This window comes from Bos javanicus, chromosome 12 (genome assembly GCF_032452875.1).
Source record: "Bos javanicus breed banteng chromosome 12, ARS-OSU_banteng_1.0, whole genome shotgun sequence".
NCBI classification, from domain to species: Eukaryota; Metazoa; Chordata; class Mammalia; order Artiodactyla; family Bovidae; genus Bos; species Bos javanicus.
This window is the reverse complement of record NC_083879.1, coordinates 32,321,802-32,345,290: the sequence shown is the minus strand read 5'-3', so window position 1 is coordinate 32,345,290 and position 23,489 is coordinate 32,321,802. Positions and strand designations below refer to the sequence as shown.

The 23,489-nt window shown below is 47.7% G+C and overlaps 3 protein-coding genes across 3 annotated transcripts in view; 2 read left to right on the top strand and 1 right to left on the bottom strand.

Moving 5' to 3' along the window:
- LNX2 (ligand of numb-protein X 2) overlaps window positions 1-816 on the bottom strand; it is an 89,421-nt gene extending 88,605 nt beyond the window's left edge. Inside the window, exon 1 of the mRNA XM_061434895.1 lies at window positions 724-816. The gene's annotated coding sequence lies outside the window, so the exon portion shown is untranslated. The remainder of the gene's footprint in view (window positions 1-723) is intronic.
- A 1,712-nt stretch (window positions 817-2,528) lies between these two features.
- Window positions 2,529-23,489, top strand: part of LOC133258382 (protein POLR1D-like) — a 32,940-nt gene continuing 11,979 nt past the window's right edge. The window contains exon 1 of the mRNA XM_061434898.1: window positions 2,529-2,613. Within this exon, the coding sequence (XP_061290882.1) occupies window positions 2,588-2,613 (26 nt within the window). The 5' untranslated portion in view covers window positions 2,529-2,587. The remainder of the gene's footprint in view (window positions 2,614-23,489) is intronic.
- On the top strand, window positions 2,530-4,103 carry LOC133258381 (DNA-directed RNA polymerases I and III subunit RPAC2). Its single transcript, XM_061434897.1, has 2 exons — window positions 2,530-2,613; window positions 3,534-4,103. The coding sequence occupies exons 1-2, from the start codon at window positions 2,588-2,590 to the stop codon at window positions 3,907-3,909; spliced, it is 402 nt and encodes a 133-aa protein (XP_061290881.1). The 5' UTR covers window positions 2,530-2,587; the 3' UTR covers window positions 3,910-4,103.

Sequence of the window (23,489 nt, the reverse complement as noted above, 5' to 3'; positions counted from 1 at the left end):
TTCTGTAATTTAAAAAGCAACCATCTACCAGAGTTAAGCCCAGGCATGAGCGTACTATAGCTCCTGGCATATACTGAACGTCTTGATTCATAACCATAAATGCACACAGAAACCTCCGAAGAGACGCTACATCTAAGCCGCAAGTCCTTCGTCTAGATCTGGGCATGAGGTTCTAAAAAGCGAGCGAGGTCCTTTCTGAACGGTGCTTTGTGTGTGGCTGCTTCCAAGTCAAGGGCCGTGTTTTGAAATTACCCCCCTCGAGGGTGTCACGTCTCTCTTCCAGCCTCCAGGGAAAGGTGAGAATTCGCAGGCAACAGGCTGGGACGGAGTGTACGACTTCGCCCCGCTCCTTTCAAACGGGGACAAGTCCGGGTAAGGCAGCCGGTGGCTCTCTCACTCAGGGGACAAAAATATCACCCCACCTCTCCCCTCCCTAAAACCAGAGCATACGACGCAAAAAGCTCGGCCACCCGGCGGCCGGGACCCCCCAGATTGTCAGAGCCGAGGCCGCCCGCCGGCGCCCGGCAGCCCCGCGCCCTCCTCCCTGGACCCCGTGTCCCCGAAGCCCGGCCCGGCCAGGAGAGCTCGAAGGACGCAGCGGCCGCCCGCCTCCGCCGCCTCCCGGGCGCCGCGACGCCCCACACCCCACACGCCGCCCGCACCTGAGGCGCGGCCGGACCGCGAGCGAGCGCCGAGCGTGGCGGGCAGGGCAAAGTTACTCACCGGGTGAGCCCGGCTCCCGCGCCTCAGCCGAGCGTGGGCTCCGCTTCCGCGGCCCCGCTGAGGGAGCGCGGGGGCCAGCTGGCCTCCGCTCCGCCGGGACCTGCCGCCGCCACCGCCGATTTCCTGGCAAGGAGCAAACTCTAGTCAAGACTTCGCTCCTCAACCGCCCCTGCTGCCTTCCCGCGGGCGAACGCCAGGGCCGAGCCACGCAAGCCGACACGCACCCCGGCCAATTGGCAGCGGCACAGGGCGGGGAGGGGGCGGGCCACAGGGCGGTTCAGCCTATCCGAGAGCGCGGGGGGCGGGCCGGGCCCGGGCCGTCACTCCGGGTTAGAGTGAGCCCGCTCCGCCCCCAACTGCCGCGCGCCCTCCCTCCACCCTCCCCACCCCAGCCATCCCCTCTGCTGTCCGCCTTGAAGCCCCCGGCACCGGGCCAGTGCCGCCTCTGCGCTCAGCACCGACCGCGCGAGGACAGGGGAACAGCTGGGGGAGGCGGAGAACATCTAGGGGGTCGGGGTGGGGTACGAGAACAGGTGGCGCCGGAAAGCTGGACTGTGGGCGTGTCGGGCGAGAGGACAGCGGGGGTCGGGGTGGGGGGAAGGGACGGGAGCTGGCGGGGGGGAGGGGGGACAGGAAGGGAGAAGGGGGGTTTTTGGTAAAGAACACCTGAGGGGTCGGGGCGCGGAAAGAGAGTCTGGGTGGTGAAAGGCTGCCGAGGCGGGGGCACGAGCACCTGGGAACGAAGATGAGAGGGAGGTTATGCGGGTGAGGTTGAAGAGGCCAAAAGGGTGAAAAGGAAAGGACGTGTCCAAAGCGAGGCAGGACGTACTCCAGGGAGAGAAAAAAGATCCAGGAAGGAAAGGATGGGGATGCGAGATGGGGACAGTTTACATCCAAACTCGCTCATCCTCACCCCCACTCCCGCCTCCCCCGCGGCAAAAATAAACAAACGCTTGTCCTTTGACCCAGTTGAGCTGTGAAATCATTCAAGATCGCGGATGAGACAAATACCGTCTTACACGTGCATCTTGTACTGTTGTGAAATTCATCAAAATGTATCGATCAACTATAGCTGTCCGTTGTCCCCGGAAAGGCCTCCCGGGGCGGGCGGGGTCCAGCCTGGGATTAATCCCGTCCCCCATGGGGCCAAGATCTTCCCCGGTGGCCCAGATGGTAAAGAATCCGCCTGCAATGCAGGAGACCTGGATTCGATCCCTGGGTCGGGAAGATTCCCCGGAGAAAGGTATGGCAATACTCCACTCCAGTATTCTTGCCTGGGGAACCCCATGGACAGAGGAGCCTGGCGGACTACAGTTCGTGGGGCGCAAAGGGCCGGACATGACTGAAGCGACTGACAATGCTACACTGCCAGGGGGCCAGCAGCAAGTCAGAAAGAGGCTTGATCCTGGCCCCAGGGGGAAAAGGGGATCTGGGGGAGTCAGGTAAGGCCCCGCCCCGTCTGCCATCACCTTAGGGGGCAAGTGCCAAGGGCCGAGCTCTGGCGCCCACAGGCAAGTCTCGGCCTCGGGGCGGGGCAGGAGCCCGGTTCCACCTGTACGCCACCACCAGTTCGGGGGGCGGGCTTACTCAGCAGCTCAGGTGAGCCGCTCAGGCTCGGCCACCGCCCTCCTCGCGCCGGGGGCGGGGCCGGGGCGGCGGCCAGGGGCGGAGCCTTCACGCCCCGCCCAGCAGCCGGGCCCTGCCGCGCCGCTGCGGCTCCTCCCCCCTCCTTCCGTCCGCACTTCTTCCGTCGGTCCTTCCTTCCTGCCTGCCTGCCTGCCTGCCGCGCCCGCACGCTTCGAGGCATGGGGCAGAGCCTCCGGCCCGCCCGCGCCACCTGAGGATCCCGGAAGCCGCCCCCGCCATGGAAGAGGACCAGGAGCTGGAGAGGTAACGGCCGAGGGGGTGGGGAGGGCGGGAGGAGCGGGCATTGCCGGGCCCTGGGAGCCGGCGGCTGGCTAGGGCCTCCGCCTCCGCGGCCCGGCCTGGCAGCGAGGGCCTGACAGGGAGGACGGGCGAGGAGGGGGCGCGGTGGGCGCGCCAGGGTGGGGAACGGGGCCCCGGATTGGGAAGGGGTGGAGAAGGGGTTAGCTGGATTGCTTGAGTGGAGACGCTCAGTGCACTAGATACCAAGGAGGGAAGACGGGTTGTTAAAGCGGAGTTCAGTCCCCAACGGCCCATCCCCGTTAGGAACAGCCAGAGTCAGTAAAAGATAACGTGCACCTGGCCACCGTTCCCCGAGTGATAGGCTTGGCCTGTGGGCCAGGCCCAGGCCACTCCTCTGGGCCGAGCGCTAATTGGTCGTCTCTGTGCGCCGAGTTCTTTTTTTCCCCCGTGCTTGGAGACTCTTCTCAGACTTTCTAGTTTCCGTACCTCCTGTAAACGGAAACCGTAGTTGGAAAACTGCATGTTGATGAACTTTAGTTTCTGTTTTTATCATCTGCTTTTCCCCCCACGCCTTTCAACTCCCCTTTTCATCCTTTAGCAGGACCCACCCTATTCTAATCCTGCCCCTCTTCTTGTGACTCTACCAAAAGAATATTTTAGTAAACTTTTTGTTGAAGGACACTCCCCTTGGTCGTCATGTGGACGGCCAAATGGAGTAGGGAGAAACTGGAGGCAGTAAATTATTTAGTGGTAGAATAGATGGAGGCAGGAGAAGATAATAATAAGGGCTAATGCTAATAGTTCTGTGTAATTGGAGTGCATTAGAGCAGTAACCTGTTGCAATTGTGATAGATTTTTAAAAAAAAGCTAGTTTCAAAACCGTACTCAGTATGATCTCATTTTTATAAAAACTATGTGTGTAGAAAAATGTCTGGAGTGAAGACCTCAATGGCTGAAGGCGAGAGGAAGACAGCCCTGGAGATGGTCCAGGCGGCTGGGACAGATAGACACTGTGTGACATTTGTGTTGCACGAGGAGGACCACACCCTAGGAAATTCTCTTCGGTACATGATCATGAAGAACCCAGAAGTGGAATTCTGTGGTTACACCACAACCCATCCTTCAGAGAGCAAAATTAACTTGCGCATACAGACCCGAGGTGCCCTCCCCGCGGTCGAGCCCTTTCAGAGAGGCCTGACTGACCTCATGAATGTCTGCCAGCATGTGCTTGACAAGTTCGAGGCCAGCATAAAGGAATATAAAGATCAAAAGGCCAGCAGAAACGAAGCCACATTCTAGTCCCTCACGCACCATACAGGGAGAACTGACCTCTAGGATGTTCTGTATGTGCTCTTGGCAAAAGAAGTAAAAGATTGTGGTGACAGCATGATGTGACCTGCAGAAAGGCCTGCTTCTAGTTCATAACTCATCTTAGCGGTTGGAGTCCCTGCGAGAAACTGTATTCTTCTAATAAATTCCCTCTTGTACTCAAACTGATTTGAGTGGTTTCTGTTCCTTTGTTCTGGAGGTGGACTCTTAGGATTTTGTGGGGTTTTTTTTTTTTTTTTTCATTTTAATTGAACCAAGGTTTAAAGTGAGGAAACAGATAACCAGGCACCTAGAGAAAGACCTTGATGGAGGAAATTAAAAGGATTTCCCTCCCCTAGTCACAGGAGAGGGAAAGATGCTGTAGAGCAGTGGTCCCAACCTTTTGGGTACCAGGGACCGATTTTGTGGAAGACATATTTTTCCATGGACCACGGATGGGAAGGATGGTCTCAGAATGATTCGAGAGCATTGCATTTATTGTGCACTTTATTTCTAATCTAATGCTGCTGCTGATCTGACAGGAGGTACCTGCCTGAGGCGGGGAGTTTCAAGACCCTATGCCATAGAGCATGACCCCACATAGGCTGTGGATGGTTTAGAAAAGAAAGGTGGGAGTGAGGGGAAGACTTGGCCTCTTCCTAGATATTTTTTAGTAATTTATGAGAATTGCATCCTTTGCTATGATTGGCAGATTGTGCAAGGGAGGAAAATAATTTGAGAGAATTCTGGTTTCATGTGAGAGAAGTTAGGTGGTCTCAGGCTTCATCTTTATGGTAGTATTTAGAGGAAGATTCCAGTTTAGTGCTGTAATTTCAGGACCCTAATATAAGAGGAGACAACTGGGATGACCAGATAACATTTTCAATTCTGGGTAGGTATCTCAGTACAGCCCAAGGTTCCATGAAAAGAAACAGTATTTGAGAGAAAGTAAAGACAGGAGGAAAATTGAATGTGCAGAAAATGATTTTGGGGGAAACCTAAAATACTGGTGAGTCACACTTAAGAACTGCCCTACTTACCTCTTCAACCTTGTGTCTTATACCTGTCCTACCCCAATTTGAATGATAATTCAGCCTACATATCTGTCAACCTTAGAACCTCAGCACCCCACCCCAGCCCCACCCTAGTAATCTGAGAGGGGACTCTGCTTTAGGTATGGAAGTCAGAGAGGATCTCCCAGAGATCACAGGAAGAGAAGGAGCTGGCCGTGCAAAAAAGAAAAGCATTCTGGGGGAGTAGCACTTGGAGAACTCTGAAGCAGAACACCAGTGGTCTGAGGAATCAAAGGCCTTGAAAGGAGATCTGTGTCTAGAGCAGGGCAAGCAGGGAGGACAAAGGCTTGTGATAGGCTCCAGGGGAAGAGCTCTAGGGCAGAGACTTTGGAAAGTACAAGGGGAAGGCATCTGGGAATCTGACGACAGTGTGGTGGAATGGACTGTGGAGAGGCCAGGGTAGAAGCAGACGAACTATAAGAGCTGGAAGGTCCAAAAGCTAGTGATGGAGACGAGTGGATTTGAGATACGTTTGCGAGCCAAATGGTACAGAATTGGTAGACCTCAGGAAGTGGGTGTAGAAGATGAGGAAAGAGAAGGATGATTTCCACCTAGATTTGAGGCTAAATTTACTGAAATGGGAAGCCTAGAGGGGAAAATTCGTTGGGAGGTGGAGTGATGGAAAACTTGGGTTGCAGGGATGGGATTGGTTGGGAGGTGGAGAATCAGAAGTTCCATCTTGAATGAGGTAATCAGTAGATATGAGTTGAAGGCCATCAAAGAGATTCAAGTAGAGATCAACTTTGTTAGTTCTTGCCACAAAGATGAAGTAAATGCATAAAAACTGGAGTGATGAAGAGAGTCCAAACCAAGCCTTGAGCAAGCTCAGTATTTAAAGGTTGGTAGAAGATCAACCAGTGAGGTGGTGCGGAAGCTTGTAGAAAGTCAAGTTGTGGAAGACAGCGCTTTCAAAGAGAAGAGTGATGAATGAGTCACATGAGGACAGAAAAAATGTCGGCTGAAATTAACAGAGAAGTCACTGGGCAGCTGGCAGCATTAGTTTAGTGCCTACAAAGGCTAAATATTAACTCTGGTAACAGAAGAATGGTTTCGTTTGGGTTTTCCAATAAAGAAAATATACTGTAGGACGTTAGAGGCTAAATTTAAGTGGGAGCAGGAGTGGGTGGGGAAAGATCAAAAGTTCCAGGGCAAGGACAGGGAACATTCTCCTAGGGTGACAGACAGTAAGAAACAGTTAACAGAAAGCCAATGTCAGCATAAGGAACTTAGCACTTGAAGACACAGGGAAGTCCTAAAGGGATCAGTGGGAAATGATCAGACACTTGTTTGCCTCTTCTAAAGTTCTGCCTATGAGTAGTTCAGTGGGGACCGGAAACAGGATAACTTAAATGAAGTTTAATACCTATGAGCCAAGACCTGTCAGGAGATGAAGGCCAAATTTAGTTAATTAGTGGACACAGCAGTGCAGAATGGTGACAGTAGACTGAAGTAATCAGTAACAGTACCCATGGGGGATGCACCCACTGGTGGCCACCCGCCACATCTTGTGGCCTTTTTACTCCTAAAAGGGCTCATCACTCATGATTTGGCATGGAGTCTTGAATCTGTTTGTTGTTTAGTCAGTTCAGTCTTGTCCGACTCTTTGCGACCCCAAGGACTGTAGCCCACCAGGCTCCTCTGTCCATGAGATTTCCCAGGCAAGAATACTGGAAAGGATTTCCTCCTCTAGGGGATCTTCCTAACCCAGGGATCAAACCCACGTCTTCTGCATTGGCAGGCAGATTCTTTTACCACTGAACCACCAGGGAAACTGAAGTGAAAGTGAAAGTTGCTCAGTTGTGCCTGACTCTTTGCGACCCCATGGACACAGTCCATGGAATTCTCCAGGCCAGAATACTGGAGTGGGTAGCCTTTTCCTTCTCCAGGGGATCTTCCCAACTCAGAGATTGAACCCAGGTCTCCTGCTTTGCAGGCGGATTCTTTACCAGCTGAGCCACCAGGCAAGCCCAGCCCTAAACACAGGTTCTTACAAAAACACCTTCACAAGGCAGGTGTGTGAAAGGAAAAAACAGGGCAGGGCAGGCAGGATAACCAAGAGTCCTGGAGACCAGAGAAGAATCTTTGCAAAAAGTTTGTCAGAACCTAAGGGAAGGCAGAATTGGTCTATGAGAAAGTGAGGGAGATTGATATGAATCATGTATTTACTTAAATAAACTGAAAAAACTTACTCAGTATTTCTGATTTACTAACAGCAATAATATCAATGGTTCAAGCTCAAATTCTGTTCATCTATAAAATATCTATGCCTTTTAAAGAGGCAATTATTAAATAAAATGATTATATGCTAAAGGCTTTATTAATATATAACAACTTGAGTACTTGCCAAGCACTTCCCACTTTCAAAGCACTTTACAAACTATTTATAAATTGCATACAGTTGCAACATCTAAGTGTTCTAATTGGTCATTATAACGCATAGGTGCCTGTAGAACCTCTGTGGAGATGAAAAGGTGTCTACCTAGAAAGTAGTCCAATCAGTGTCATTCTGAACCAGTGTCTCACATTTTTAGAAATAATGAAAGCACACCAAGTTCTGTGGCCACCGTTCCTCACCCTTCTTTTTGTTTCCCTTAAACATGTTGTTAAGACTATAGATAGTCTCCAGATCACGAAAGTCATCTTTTCCGATAAGCAAAATTTAGAACCAGAGACAACGTTTGTACTAGCCCTCAAACTGGGCTTCCAGGAAATTTGCCCAAATCCACCGGTCTGCTTTCAAGTACTTATGACCCCAGATCTAGCCCTTCTGTGCTCAGATTCTTAATGCTGATTTTTCTTTTGCCATTTGAAAGTGTATAACCCAGGTGGTGCTACTGGTAAAGAACCCACCTGCCAATGCAGGAGACATAAGAGATACGGGTTCAATCCCTGGGTCAGGAAAATTTCCCTGAAAGAGGGTATGGCAACCCACTCCAGTATTGTTGCCTGAAGAATCCCATGGGCAGAGGAGCCTGGTGAGCTACAGTCCATGGGGTTGCAGAGTTGGACAGGACTGAGCAAGTAAAGAACAGCAGCAAGTACGTACCTAGTAGTGGTATCAGTCCTGAGACATGGTGGAGACGAGAATATGAGTCTGCCCTCCAAAGCCCCCTGATTTTGAAGAGGACAGACAAGAGCCATACACATGAAAAAGGTAGCCAGCTGCATTTACAGTGAAGTGCCCTAATGTGCAGTGTAGGGCATTACCTGCTGAACACAGAATGGAACTGGTGAGGGACACTCCTGTAGCAGAGATCGTTCCATGCACACGCAGTCTGCCCGCCACTGCCCTGGGCCCTGGAGAAATTAAACCACACAGGCAGTGTGCCTTCCAGTAACTCATGGAGCACTGAAGCAGGCAAACCTGTGAAAGACTTAGTGCTCCAAGATAAACGGTTTCCTTTTTCCCAGTGTAAAGAAGCCATTACAGATTCTCAAGCTAGGGAATGCCCATGCCGGATGGACGAGGGGGAGGAAACGTGGGAAGACAGTGTGGGTCACGGGGCATTTGTACCAGTCCAGGTGTAATGTAAGGAGGGTACCATTGTAGACGTGGAGGTAAAAAGATGGATACCAGAAAGCTGCTGGAAAAAAAAATAACGTGGAGCCAGAGTCCGCCAGGGAAGCAAGTGAGAGGCTGTGCACAGCCCCGGTCCTTCAGCCCAGCGTTTTGCTACCACTGCCTCCCAACCAAAACCAGCACAGCGGGATTCGTGAGCTCCTCTCCCCACCTGTCCTTGCTAACGAGTCCACCCTTAACCTCCTTCCCTGCCTGTCAGAAGAGCTGCCTTTAACAAGGTCTGGACTCCAGGGCTACAGATGTGGACACTGAGGGTGGGGAGAGGAAGTCGGGCAGTGAGCTGACCAGCCCTTGCTGCCCCCTGCCCATACCACGCGGCTCTCCTCAAAGGGAGCATCGCCATTCATTCATTCATTCATTCGTTTGGCAAAATGAGCACAGTTTAGACGCAGACATGGTTTAGGTACCAGAAGGACAGCAGGGAACAAGCTGTCCCATGTATGGTTTGTTTTCTGATGGCAGAAGTAGAAAATAAAGAACTAGTGCATCCATAAATGCATCATGTAATTAAGGTAGTGATGTAAATGGGAAGTGGAGGAGTCATGGGCTTGGGGGAGAAGGCACTCAGAGTTCTGAATATCTAAGAAAGGCTTTTCTGAGGTGGCGACCTGAGCAGAGAAAAGGAGAGACCGTGGAAAAATGAGAATACACTCGGAATTTCCTGGGCGATAAACTAAAGTTATTCAGCCAAGAAAAAGCAGAATGATGAACCTTTTCAAAGGAATAAACTTTCAGCATTGGATGTATGTGTAGTTTTTATTAGTACCCAAATTCATATCATTTATCTTTAATCTGTATATTAATTACTAGTAATGATAGTAAAGAATTTGAGTTAATGTGTGGGGCAGTAGGGTATGGTCACAGTTTGGGATCCACGGATAGGTGTATGTGTATTAAGAGAGTTGACCTTAATTTCAGTTTCAGCATTTTTGAGAGAAGCACATCTTTCTTAGAAGCAGAAGTGAACGTGCTTGGAATCCTGCACCCCTTTTCAGGCTAAATAACTGAGTTAAGAGCTCACACTGTTGGAATCACGCTGCCTGAGTCTTGGTCTCGGTGCTAGGCTTTTTAGCTGTGTTACCCCAGACAAGCTGTTTGACCTCTCTGTGCCTGAGTTTCTTCACCTGTAAGATTGGGATAACAATACTTACCATACAGGGATATTCTAAATATTAATTTAGATAATAGAGTCAAAGTGCTTAGGATAGTATCTGGCCCATATAGCATGCTTTCAATTAGTGTTAGCTGTTGATATTATTGGGCTTCCCTGGTGGCTCAGAGGGTAAAGCATCTGCCTACAATGTAGTAGACCTGGGTTCGATCCCTGGGTTGGGAAGATCCCCTGGAGAAGGAAACGGTAACCCACTCTAGTACTCTTGCCTGGAAAATCCCATGGATGGAGGATCCTGGTAGGCTGCAGTCCATGGGGTCGCAAAGAGTTCGACACGACTGAGCAACTTCACTTTCACTTTTCACTTTCATGCATGGAGAAGGAAATGGCAACCCACTCCAGTGTTCTTGCCTGGAGAATCCCAGGGACCGGGGAGCCTGGTGGGCTGCCATCTGTGGGGTTGCCCAGAGTCGGACACAACTAAAGCAACTTAGCAGCAGTGTGGAAGGTTATTAGTCTGCTAAAGCCATTGCTTTTTTTAAAAAAGATAGTTTAAATAAAATAGCATTCCTAATATAATTGAATATAGGTAAAAATCGAAGATAAGTGGATTGTTTCTTCTTTTCATGAAGAAATTAAGATTCTAATGGAACACGCACAGTCTTCCTTAAGCTGTAAGACAGAGGTTAAGCAGGAAGGAAAAGTAAGTTCCATAGCAGATGGATTCCTGGTTTGGTGCCAAGTACGTGAATACTGACGGGGAATCAGGGTTCAAGCTATATGCCAGCCAAGCATCGAATTGCATAAAATGTAATATATCAGTATTTTATCTGCCAGTGCTCCATAGATTCCATGTTTGCTATGTAAGACTCTTAATAAATGTCAAAAAGAAAAGCTACCACCCACGTGCTCTTCTTAGTTTACATGCTAACTTGGGTCAAATGTCAGAGCAAGTGCAGATAAAGCCCAGAACAGTTCTGTCCAAAGGGCTCCTAGAGAAGATGAAGCTGCCCAGAGCATCTAGTCAGACGGGCTAGACCGGCTGGCTTTTAACAACAGTTTGTGGTTTGGAGGTTTGGGTTTTTGGTTTTTTCTTTTTTAAGGGTGAAAGAGGCTTTCTTCCTAGGGGCCTCTTTGGACAGGACTGGGTAGAGGTGAAGTGTAAGGACTCTGAAGGCAGGGCCTGGTTGTCATCTCTGCTTCACTGCTTCCTAACTTGCAAACGTGTGGAAGAGCAGCCTAGCCTTTCGGAGCCTCAGTCCTCTCATCTGTAAAATGGAGCTAGTAGTAATACTTACTTTACAGGGTTATGGTGAAGTGTAAATGCCCTAAAGCACTCAGCACAGTTCCTCGTAGACTTAAGTACTCAATCATTAGCCATTACTGTTACCATTGTCGTGTTGGCCGCGTTGAAGACAGTCAGTGGTGGCTAGAACAGCAGCCTTCTAGAACTGGGCATGTCTCTATCCGCAGGGTCCCTCCCTGTTTCTTCTCGCCACATGGCCAGCTGGGACCGCAGGCCATGCTGGCCTTCCCGTTTCTTTCAGATTTGCCTGGAGTGTTCCATCTCGGGGCCTTGGTGCTTGCCCTTGACTTCACCAGCCCCCTTCCCCAAGTCTTCACCCGGCTGTCTTTCCAGAGTACTTGCTCAGGCCATCCTTGACCGCTGTGTCAGTTACCCATTGCTGTGTAACAGACTGTCCTAAAACTCAGCAACTGAGGAATCTAATTGGAGCTAAGGTAGAAGAATCTGACTCAGGACTTCTTGCAAGGCTGCAATCAAGGCATCATCTGGGCTGCAGCTTCTCAAGGCCTGAACAAGGATGATTAATTTCCAAGCTCGCTCACGTGGGACAGCCTTGCTCCAGGGCAGCTGGCTTCCCCCAGAGCAAGAGATCTGGGAAAGAGGGAGAATGCAAGATGGAAGCTGAGTCTTCATACCCCATCTCAGCAGCGACAGCCCACCACGTCCACCCTGTTCTGTCTGAGAGAAGTGGGTCCAGCTCCTACTGGGGGGAGGAGATTGTACACGGGCAGGAATACCAGGAGGTGGGGATCCCCAAGACCATCTCAGAGGCCACCGACCCACAGCTGCCTTCTCCAGGATAATACATGTGCATCCATCCAGACCGCCCTCACTGTCTGTCCCCTGACCTGGCTTCATTCCTCCCTGGTCCTCACGTTAACTGACGTCATATTCTGTATCTCTCTGTTTATTGTCTAATTCCACTTGAACATCGACTTCCAGAAGGCAAGGGCTCTTTCCCTGTTTGCCTTTGTGTCCCCAGCACTTGAAACAGGCCAGGCAGGCAGCAGGCTTTCATTCATGCTAGGCCAGTGAACAAATGACTGTGTGTGCGTGACTTGAGTGTGAGTGAGCACGACTGCCCCGGCAGGGAGGGAAAGCTGTGATCACACTGACATGACCATGTACACTCACAAGCTGACACTTGCAAACTCAGCCGGGACAGTGACAAGCTCCAAGAAGAAAAGGAATTCTCGACAAGCAAGGAAGCAGGCCCATCCTGTGGCTTCCAAGGGAGGAAGGGCTGAGGCGTTAGCATCACGGAGCAGCTCAGTGAAGGTGGCCACGTCTGGTGACCCCGCTCTCTGATGTCTTCTCCGCGAGAGCCTTAGGTGCTGACCTCCCTCACCACCTCTCCCATGGCGCATTTGGTACCTTTCCTCCTGTTGGTATAAAACATTCATTACAAGAGCGAATAGAAGATGGGCATCCTGCACTTTTAATTGCACTGAATCTGAATTTGTGAGGCTGAGATAACTATAAGCTCAGGGATTGCAAACCACCAGCTGGTAGTTGATGGTCTTTAGCGTCCTCTGTCCATACGGAGGTGAGCACATGCTGGGATGGGCGGGAGGAGTTCATTAGGCAGAAGGTGGTCGTGACGGGAGCAGGCAGAGGCGGAGGTGCTCCTAGTGGAGCAGTCTGCACAGGAGGAACCAAGCGGATCTCACACACACTGACGGGGCAGAGGAGTGCAGAGAGCTCACCTGAGCCTAGCCCAGTGGGCTCTGTTGTTTTCTCTGGGTCTGGAAAGGAAAGGAAATGGCTCCCACTGAGTGCGTCGCACAGTCGTGAGCACTGACCCCCAAGGCAGTGGCGGCTGGTTTTGTGAGTGCCTGCTCTACACTTTACACACCTACTGCATGTCACCAGATTTGGGGGGTTCGCTGATCGATAACACTTCAAAGAATAAAACCTAATAGGGTGAACTGTTGTAGAGTTGCATAGTTTTATTTCGCCATTGAAAATCAACTTTGTTCTGGTTCGAAATTGTCAGAAACCCCAGTCACTATGTGGCCTGACAGCACGTGGAGGCCTGCAGGGTGTGTTTTCACCCCCTCCGACAGTCGGTCGGGCAGTTAGGTTCTGACACGGTCGGCCTGGAGGTGGTATCAGAGCGCGCTCAGACCCTCAAGATTCTCCTGCCCACCCCCGCTTCAGACGCTGGTTGCAAATCCAGGTTATTACTCGTGCTTCTGACCTACTGCCTGAAAGTTCCCATGACCCTTTCCCTGGGCTCAGTTAATTCATTCGAGTGGGTCACAGAAGGCTTTCCTGCCCACCCCCGCTTCAGACGCTGGTTGCAAATCCAGGTTATTACTCGTGCTTCTGATCTACTGGCTGAAAGTTCCCATGACCCTTTCCCTGGGCTCAGTTAATTCATTCGAGTGGGTCACAGATTTCAGAGAAACGTTTACTCCCTTTTATCGGTTTACTATAAAGGATACAGATGAAGAAGGACATGGGACAAGGCCTGTGGGAAGGGGTGGGAGTTTCCACGCCCTTCCTGGGCACTCCACCTCTCCTCAAATCTCCATGCAGTCACCAACCGGAAGTTGGAGAATCGAAGGAGAACCGGAAGTTCTCCACACCCTGTCCTTTCGGGGTTTCACTGAGGCTTCACTCCACAGACACGACTGATTAAATCATTGGCCCCTGGTGGCTGAACTTCATCTCTAGCCCCTCTCTCCTTCCCAGGGGTCTGTGGATGGGACTGACAGTTCCCAGTCTCTAATCACTAGTTGGTTGCCCTGGGTGACCAGCCCCCAACCCCAGGTGGTGGTTCAGTCAGAGTCGTGTCCTACTCTTTGCGGCCCCATGGACTGCAGCACACCCGGGGCCTCTGTCCTCCACTCTCTCCTGGAGTTTGCTCAAACTCAGGTCCATTGAGTGGTAATGCTATCCTACAGCTCACCCTCTGCCACGGCCCCTTCTCCTCCTGTCCTCAGAATGGGGGGAAAACCAAACCTACACTTCTTTCAGTAAATTAGCATACCTAAGACCTAAACAGAATTAAATTACGCATTCTGTAATTTGACATCTGTTATGCCATGTTCATCACATTGGCTCCACACTAAGACAACAGAGTCTTCAGTTTTCTCTTGGATCTTCAAAGGACTTGGTCCACAACTCTTAATGTCTCACCACCACTTGGTAAATTATATGGGATCTCAGAATGAATTTTAATTGGAGCTTAGATTTCAAGATAAGGGTCACGTATCATAGAGATGCCTGATCTAAAATCATTTCAGATCCCGGTTTGCTTGCTTACTGTGTTCTGCATACTTGCATACTTAAGCATAAATCCTGGTGCTTGGAATACTTAACAGGTTTTTTATTCAGAAGTGATTAATATACAGTTGGGGAAATAAGTATCAATTATCATCTCATTCCCTGAAGATAAAGAAAGGCGACTATTCTCATCTAGTTCAGTGTCCATGAAAGTAAAAGAGTCCAACTTATGTTCTCCACAGACCTTGTAATCTAAGCCTTCAGAACTTGGTTCTATGATTGTTCTCCTAGTTTTTTGTTTGTCTACATGGCAAACATGGTACTTTGTCATCAAATGGATGAGAAAAAAATGGGGATTCTAGGGCCTTTTAATTAGAAACTATTCTGCTGCTGACACATCACTAAACACCCAGGAAATGCAAACTAAAACCATGTGAGATACTACCTCCCACCCATCAGAATGACTGTTATCAAAAAGACAAGAAATAACAAGTGCTGGTGGAGGATGTGTTAAAAGAGAACCCTCCTACATGGCTAGTGGGAATATAAATCAGTGCAGCCACCATGGAAAATGGTATGAAGTTTCTTCGAAAAATTAAAAGTAGAACTACCATCAGCCCAGCAATTCCAGTCCTAGATATTTATCCAAAGAAGATGAAAACATTGATTCAAAAAGATATGAATTCATTGCAACATTATTTACAATAGCCAAGATACAGAAGCAACCTAAGTGCCCATTGATAGATGACTGGGTAAAGAAGATGTATGTGTGTGTGTACATACACACACAATGGAATATTATTCAGCCATAAAAAAGAATGAAGTCTTGGTGTTTGCAACAACATGCATGGATCTAGAAGATAATATGAAATAAGTCAGAGAAGGACAAATATTGTGTGATTTCATTTATATGCAATCTAAAACACAGAACAGATGAACAAACATAACTAAACAGAATCGGAGTCATGATACAGAGTAAAAACAAGTAATTGCCAGAGAGGAGGGATCTGGGGAAAGGAGAGAAAATAGGTGAAGGCTATCAAGAGGTATAAACTTTTAGTTACAAGATGAATGAGTCACATTATGAAATGCACAGTATGGAAATACAGTCAGTAATTATGTACTCTCTTTGGTGACAGATGACAACTAGGCTTATCATGGTGATCATTTTGAAATGTTTAAAAATATCAAATCACTGTGTTTATGCCAGGAACTAACATAGTGTTGTAGATGAATTCTACTTCAAAAACAAACTCAGAAAAAAATGATCAGATTTCTGGTTTCCAGAGGCAGGAGGTGAGGGGAGAAGAACTGGATGAAGGCGGTGAAGGTACAAAATTCTAGTTATAAGATAAATAAGAACTAGGGATGTAAGTACAGCATGACAACAATAATTAACAATGCTGTGTTATATATGAAAGTTACTAAGAGTAAATCCTAAGAGTTCTCATCACAAGGAAAAAAATTTTTTCCATTTTTTTTTTTAACATTGCCTCTGTATGAGATGATGGATGTTCCCTGAATTTATGGTCATCGTTTCATGATGATGTATATGAGTCAGAGCAGTACATTGTACATCTTAAATTTATATGGTGCTGCATGTCAATTATATCTTAATAAAACTAGAAGAGAAAAGAACTTATTCTACTGAAAATGTCAGTCTTTAAAAGTGTCAGCCTACAGGTGTGTCACCGCCTGCTGCCCAGACTTCTAGCAGTCAGGGGTTCCCTTTCTGTTTTCTTGTTGTAATAAGTTGGTCCCCATCTGAGGGCAGTGTGCTTCATAGCAAGCCAGGACATGAAGAATCCAGCTAGGCTTATTTCTAGCCAAAAGCAGACACGTAACAGTGACTGTAAAGTAAGAAGACCAGCCAGGTGGAAAAACCAGTTTAAATCTCCTTCAAAGTAGATGGTGTTTTTCCCATTTATAGAAAAAGAAACTGAGGCCTGGAGAAGTTAAGTAACCGTGCTGAGTCTGCACAGCTAGTAAGTGGATATGAACGCAGGGCAGCCCAAGCCCTGAGGTCCAGCTGTCTGTGTCCATGGTGTTTCCTGCAGACCTCCCACAGGTTCACAGGAAGACAGCAAAGCTCTGCTGGAGTTTATGTTCCAAGAGGTCAGTTTGAGAGATGGCACTGTTGACAAGTAACCCTTGTTGACTTCTAAGTTCAAGCTGAAACATGTTGGAAATGGGGCTGTTTTCTGTTAACCTTAACCGTGAAAAGAGTCACTTGAGTTAGAGACTATCTGGTCAAGAACCTAGCTTCCCAGATGGCACAATGGTGAAGAACCCCACCTGCCAATGTAGGAGACGGAAGAGATGGGAGTTCAGTCCCTGGGTCGGGAAGATCCCCTGGAGGAGGAAATGGCAACTCCCTCCAGAATTCTTGCATGGGAAATCCCATGGTCAGAGGAGCATGGTGGGCTACGGTCCATGGGCTCGCAGAGTCGGACATGACTGACAGACTGAACGCACAAAACTTGGTTCATGAAAACATCATTTTCCTTACTATCAAACTTCATGGGCATCATCTTTAAATACATTAACTTGTAATCAATGTTACACCAAAGCAGCACTTCAGTTGAGTCGCTCGGTCGTGTCCGACAAAGCAGCACTTGATCATCCTCAAATGTAGAAAACATCTTCATGGATGGGATAAAATCAGGGTGTGTGTGAGCTGAAGGCTGTCTGGATGTGGAGTCAGAGCTGTCCAGGTCAGACCAGGTGTTCCCTGACCCGCTGACCCCGGACGAGGGAGCCTCCCTGAGCCTTCCTGGTCTAACGGATAAAGGGAACAATAGCTTTTAAAAGTTCTTCTGAGGGTCAGTGAGATAATATGTTCTGCTATTAATTACTATGCACCTGATAGATGCTATTATATAGTATTTTTGTGTTTTAGTTAACAGTTTAATGTAACAATTGATACTGTAGACCCACACTTAAAATTATTCTTAAAACCTTACATTTGTTCAGTTCTTTATAGTTACAGAGTAATTATATAACTGTATTTGATCCTCATATAAACTCTGGAAGGGTAGTAGAAATATCTTCATTTTATAGATGACGTAACCAAGATGACAAGGTCACAGAGTCAGTGAGGGCAGCAGTGGAATCACCCTCTCTCCACGCATTGTGGCTGTGTCCTCATTTTTTTAAGGTGACCCGAACATGTCCTTGATTCAGACCTAAGAAGAGGGAACTGCTGACTCCCTCTTCTAAGAGTGTCGAGAGATGTGGTAGAGAACATATCAAGGTAACTCTGCTCAGTCTGAACTTTCCAGGTGAGAGGTTCTGCTCTGAAGGGTGAACTGTCCAGAGCATGTCCCCGTGTTGGTCACGTCCTCCGGGGAGTTGTCCAGCTCCCGGCTTTGCACAGAGCAGACGTAGTTCTCCAGTGAACACGCTGAACTGTTGGAAAGGCTGAAGAACCAGGAGCACCAGCTTTCTTTTTGTACACATGGGATAGGACACTTTCACATTACATGCTTCTGGTCAGGGAGTTCATCGGTCATGGCCGTGTGAGGGCTTTGTGTGCCCGCTGGGTCTGCCCATCTCCCTATCGGCCCCTTAAAATCTCACTCAGTGTCATGAGAGGATTTGGGGAGCTCTGTCAAGCAGGCTGGTGATTTTGATATCAGGTACACTGTACACAGAAAATCTCCTCCCACTTCATTAACCACAGGAAGATAGAATTTCCTTCATATTCTTTGCATTGATAAACAATCCCTCAGCTTCTCATCAAAACAGAATTATGTTCCCTGGAAATCCAGTGGTCAAGAATCCACCTGGGAATGCAGGGGACACAGGTTTGAACTCTGGTTGGGGAGCTAAAATTCCACAGGCCCAGGAGCAACTAAGACCCAGTGCAGCCAAATAAATAAATATTTAAAAACAAAACAAAAAGCTGGAATTGTGCAGCAGATAAAAATTAACATTCTGGAAGTTTTTCTTTACAGAGAATAAATGGAAGGAGATAATTGAGATTAAAATAAAAATGCTGTGGCAAATTCAGATACCTAAGTGAGCCCTGTCCCTCCAAAGGAACATCAACACAAAGAAAGTCCTTTACACGTCTCATCTCTTGAGTTCTCCTAACGCCTCTGTGAACAGGGCTTAGTCTGCTTTCACGGAGAGGAAAGGTGCTCAGAGAAGGTCCTCAACTGGCCCAGAGCACCCAGCGGCTGGTGGGGCTAGCTCCCACCGTACCACACTGTCCTCCAAGGTAAAACACAGTTTCCACAGTAAAAGCTTTTGATTTGTCATGCTTTGAAGTTATTAATTTAGGTCCTTTTACATAGGTTTCCATTTTTATATGACTAAGCAATCATAGCAAATTATTCAAGTAACATTTTCCAGGCTGGGTGAGTTTCAGTCAGAACTACACCTGAATAGCAGCCAGTGCTGGTCCTCGCAGTGTTACACTCCAAAGGTAATGACCTTGGACTTACGGTCTGTCTTGTCCTAATTTCTCCCCAGGATGACAAACATGCCATCTAGCTTCTAGGGAGAAGACAATAATTGTGAATCAAATAATTGTGAATTAAACCCCCCCCCCACCAAAAAAATATCAGGTAACTAGTTTAGGCAAGTTCTTAACCTCTAAACCATAATCTCCTTGGCTTTATCCAGAGAGCCATCTAAGTTAAGTAGTACACTGAACTTCAATAAACATTTTCCTCAACAAGACACTACTCCCCACGTTAGGTCTGTGTGTCTAACCGCTCAATTCCATGAACTGTATTATAGGACTCTAGAGTTTTCCCCCAAAGCACTTGTATGTATATTAAATAAGTTTTGTTTTGTTTTTTTTAATGGGTTTTAAAATTGCCTTGTCCTACTTAAATACATTGTTAGATACATTAGCCCCTGAAAATCAACTTGAAAACTTGACACTAGAGGGTTTACAAGAACATACTGGCTGTTTTCAATAAATTATTTTGTACTGTAGATCCTAGCATTTAGTTACTGATGTGGAAGATGTCTGTGCGCGTGTGTACTCTTCGTTTTCAGAAACTCTCCCTGCCAGTTTTGTAGGGTGAAGCACCATCTCAACGTTCTCCTTGATCCCTGGAGTGTGAAAGACAGGGCACTCCTGGCACTCAGGAGGTGGCAGGGTGTGGAGGTCCACACGGCAGGGTGGGGGAACGCTCACTGCCCTGGAGTGGGCCGTACCCTCTGTCTTCATCTCTTGCCTTGTCCTGAAAGGCCCCAGGCAGCTGTTGAACCTGAGCTGTTACCTGAAAAACACAGGCTTTCTCTCCCTCCCATCCCATCATGCACTGCGGGACTTCTAAGAATTAGAAGCATCAGTATGTTTTCTTCCTGGGTTCCACATTGCTTAATTCCGCTGTAATGAAAACAGTTTTTAAAGAGCAGGCATTGAGTAGAAAATCCTACACATTCTGGAACGTTCTCTCTTTGTCTTCTCCAGTCCTTGGCTCTTAGCTCCAAGGATAGTTTATAATCACTTGATGAATCAGACATCCACAAGGGGTGGACAGCTTGTCTTCGGCAGACTGCTGCAGCCTTGACACCACTCAAGGAAACAGCTTCCGCGGGCTGACCAGGCTTTCCACCGCACAGGCCACATTCAGGGCAAAGAGCCAAGGACTCTGAAGCGCCGTCCAGGATGGTCTACAAGAGCCTTGGTCTCTGGTGTGAAATGAAACGCTTTTAGGATTAAGAGTGATTTATAGACCACACTTTCAGTGAGGTGGTGTTTCTGGTATGTGGTGTGTTTATCAAAGGACAGCATTCCAATGTAGAGGCAAACCTTTGAGGCTTTATACTGGAATATTTTCTTTTGTATCAACTGTTGTGATTTTTTTTCCTTTTTGCATTTGAAACAGTTATTTGGTGAGAGATGACAAAAATGTTTGTCATTTGGTAAGAGACCTCAATAATTATTTTGACTTTATGTCCTTTGACCAAGTTTATTTCTCCCAACTAGTCTTTCTGTGGAAGGTGTATATACTTTTAAGCTTAACTGACCTATTGAACAGGCATGTTGTTCCTGGCATGGTGTGATTGATGGGCTTTTCTAGTCAGAACTGACTAATTTCTAAGGTAGTTCTCTGCCATCCCCATCCCATCTCCACAGAGTTTTTCCAGTAAGAGCTGCTTTTCTTCATAACACACACGATTTGTTGTTTAGTCACTCAGTCATGTCCCACTCTTTTTCGACCCCATGGCCTATAGCCCACCAAGCTCCTCTGTCCATGTGATTTCCCAGGCAAGAAAACTAGAGTGGGTTACCATTCCCTTCCCCAGGGGATCTTCCGATCCAGGGATGGAACCCCAGTCTCCTGCATTGGCAGGCGGATTCTTTACTGCTGAGCCACTGGGGAAACCCCATACACAGCTTACCATGGCACGTTTAACTAAGTCTTATAATTGGAACTGAAAATGAGTCGCTGTATTTTCTGTGTGTGTATTTTCACTGTATTTTCTTAATCAGGACTTAAGAATAGATATTTGTAGAAATGCTACTTTGACGATGAGGTGATTCCTGTGGTGAGATGTTTTGTGAACTGAGAAATCAGGTTTCCCTCTAAAAAAATAAACTATTAGGAATTGGTCCCCATGTCACCTGAAGAAGTCATCTCACAGTAATAACACCCCACCCTCAGAGGCCACCCCGGATGGGGAGGTGTGGACGTTTGAGAAGGTCCACGTCCAGGTGAAGGGCCGGGAGCTCGCTCTCACGGCAGCAGTGCTTGTCGTGAGCACAGAACACGTGCGGCCACCCCTCTCCTTGCTTCCTCTTGCTCAGCTGAGCTGCGTGAGGCAGGGGTCTCGCCTTCCCACACCTCAGCTAGCCTTGGAGTCAGCTAAGAGTCACTGCCTGGGTTCACGTCCCAGCACCAGTTTCTCCAGTTTTTCTTATCCTCCCCTTATCACTGAAATAGTAGTCTCTTAGAGCAGTCGTGAGGGTGAAGTGTAAGATACATGGTCCACTGTCAGTTTTCATCATATTCCTGGGGTGCATGTTAAGAGCTTATCTAGTATGTTGATATTCAAAGGAGAGTCTCCTTGAACCTGCACAGCCCCAAGTATCACAGACACATGCGAGTCCGCTGCCGGGGCAGCTCCCAGCCCAGGAAACACCCTCCTTGTGTTCCGACATGTGTCCTCAAGTGAAGAAACAGTGGGGTCTGTGGCGATGTGGGGCTGTGCCCTGTTGACCTCAGAGCGGATACTGCCTCAGAGTCCAGGAAGGATTTGAGCCACAAGTGATCGAAAGAGAAAAGACACATGAGCATGTCAAGATCTTCTTATCAGCATGAATGCAGTAGGTTTTGCCATAAGGAAATATCGTTTCCCAGTCGAGCCAAGTTTCCATTTGCTTGCTTGTCTCAGGATTTCAGGTCAGTGTTCTGGAGGTTCTCATGACTTGACTTTGTTCAGTATGAGGAATAGTTATACTTGGAGACTGACTAGTATTTGTAATGTTAAATCAGATTACTCAAGCATTTGTCTGAGTCCATAACACTTTCTTTCACCATTTCTCAAGAAAGTATGTACAGATGTCTTTTTTGAGCAATTACTTGATATTTAGCTTCTCTGGTATTACTTCTTTTAAAATCTCATTTTCTTGTGTTCATTATTTAACTTCTATTGTTTCCTTGTAGTTGCCTTGAATATCTCGCCTTTTGTCTGGGCATACAAACATGTCCAGGGCATGCCCAAAGGGCATATACCCTTTGTCTATACTGACACAGTTAACATTCAGTCAAGTTATGTGAATAAAAAGGAACACAGATCCGGATAAAACTCAAAACTAATTTGTTTGACTTTGGACTTTAAGACAATTTTGCACCAGATTTGCGTCCCCACTTGGATTTTATTTAAGCCGCTATTATGATCAGTTTACATTCTGTAAGCGTGTACCAGCTGGCTAATGGAACGAACAGACAGGCCTGAGGAAGCCGCACTCGGATGGAAACTGGCCATGGATGATACACACATGGATCATCGAAAATTGACTGCAGTTTGTTCCTATGCCCAGAAAGCTGTCTGCTTAATGATCTGGCTTCCTTGGACTTCTTGTCTCCATTGCACTGTCTGTTCTCATACAATGAATTTGTTTTACAAAGAAGCCTTTAGGATGTGTAAATGATCTAAGTATAAAAATTATGGCACTTAATTTCGTGTCTGAAATTTCATTGTTCAAGTTCTCCTTGTACTTAGTTCTTGTATATTCTCCTGTTTGCTTTTCCTATACTTTAACTGCAGTTTATAACTCCTGCTTCACGATCTCATTAAAAACTATCTTGTTTCATGATGCCGATGCTTCGTCATCTTTGATCATTTCAGTATCTGGCCTCTATGATACTGTGCAGTAGGAACTGACTTTGTTATTTCCTTACCCAGGAATTCGTTAGTCAAGAGTTCTAGGGAAAACAGCAGAGGCTACAGGAGTGAGGAAAAATACTTGACTTTTTTTTTCCTCCTTGATTTTGAAGGTGATGTTGTTATTTCAAGGACAAAACACAGGACAGCTGGGAGCTGTCGTTTTCCTGTTCGGAAGGAAAGCCCTGCAGCAGGAGCATGTGAGGAGTCAGGGGTGTGAGGCGCCAGAAGGTCCGCATTCCCAGGACCAAGTCTGAGCCCCCAGGGTCCCTCCTCCCCTTCTCCAGCTCTCTGAATGAGTGTGAAGCAGTGGCAGCTCTGTCAGATCCCTTTTCTTCTTTTCCATTTATTTTGTGCCTTTTAATGATAAAGAGAAAACAGCTTCTCCAGGTCTTGCCATGCTTGTGGAGGAGACAGGAACTACAAGCAGATGGAGGCAGGCAGCCTTAAACACGCTGGACCTTTTGTTCTGTTCCTCTTCCTCCTGCTCTCTGTGTCCCCACTACCTCCTTCCTCATCTGAAAACTGGTATTGACAACTACATAGTCACGTTCAGATAGGGCAGTACTTTGTAAACTGTAGAGCTCGTAGCAACATGAGTTGCTCCATGTTGCAATTACCAGGTCCGCCCCAGTCACAGGCAGCCTGCTGGGCCTGCGTCGCGGCTCACCTGTCACCCCTCCCATCACTCGTGAGCTGGTACATGCCAGGTGGTCCTTCTCATACTCATACCTTCTTTTCTCTTGGACTATTATCATAAAGCAGAAGGTATCCTTAATTGTGGCAGATCAGGTTAACAGCAGCGCTGGAGACAGTTTTAAGAGGAATGACAACCACAGAAGAATCACATCCAACCACATCCTCTTGAAAGTGCCTGGATGGGTCTTCAGGATTTGGACAAGGGTCCTGACTGAGCAT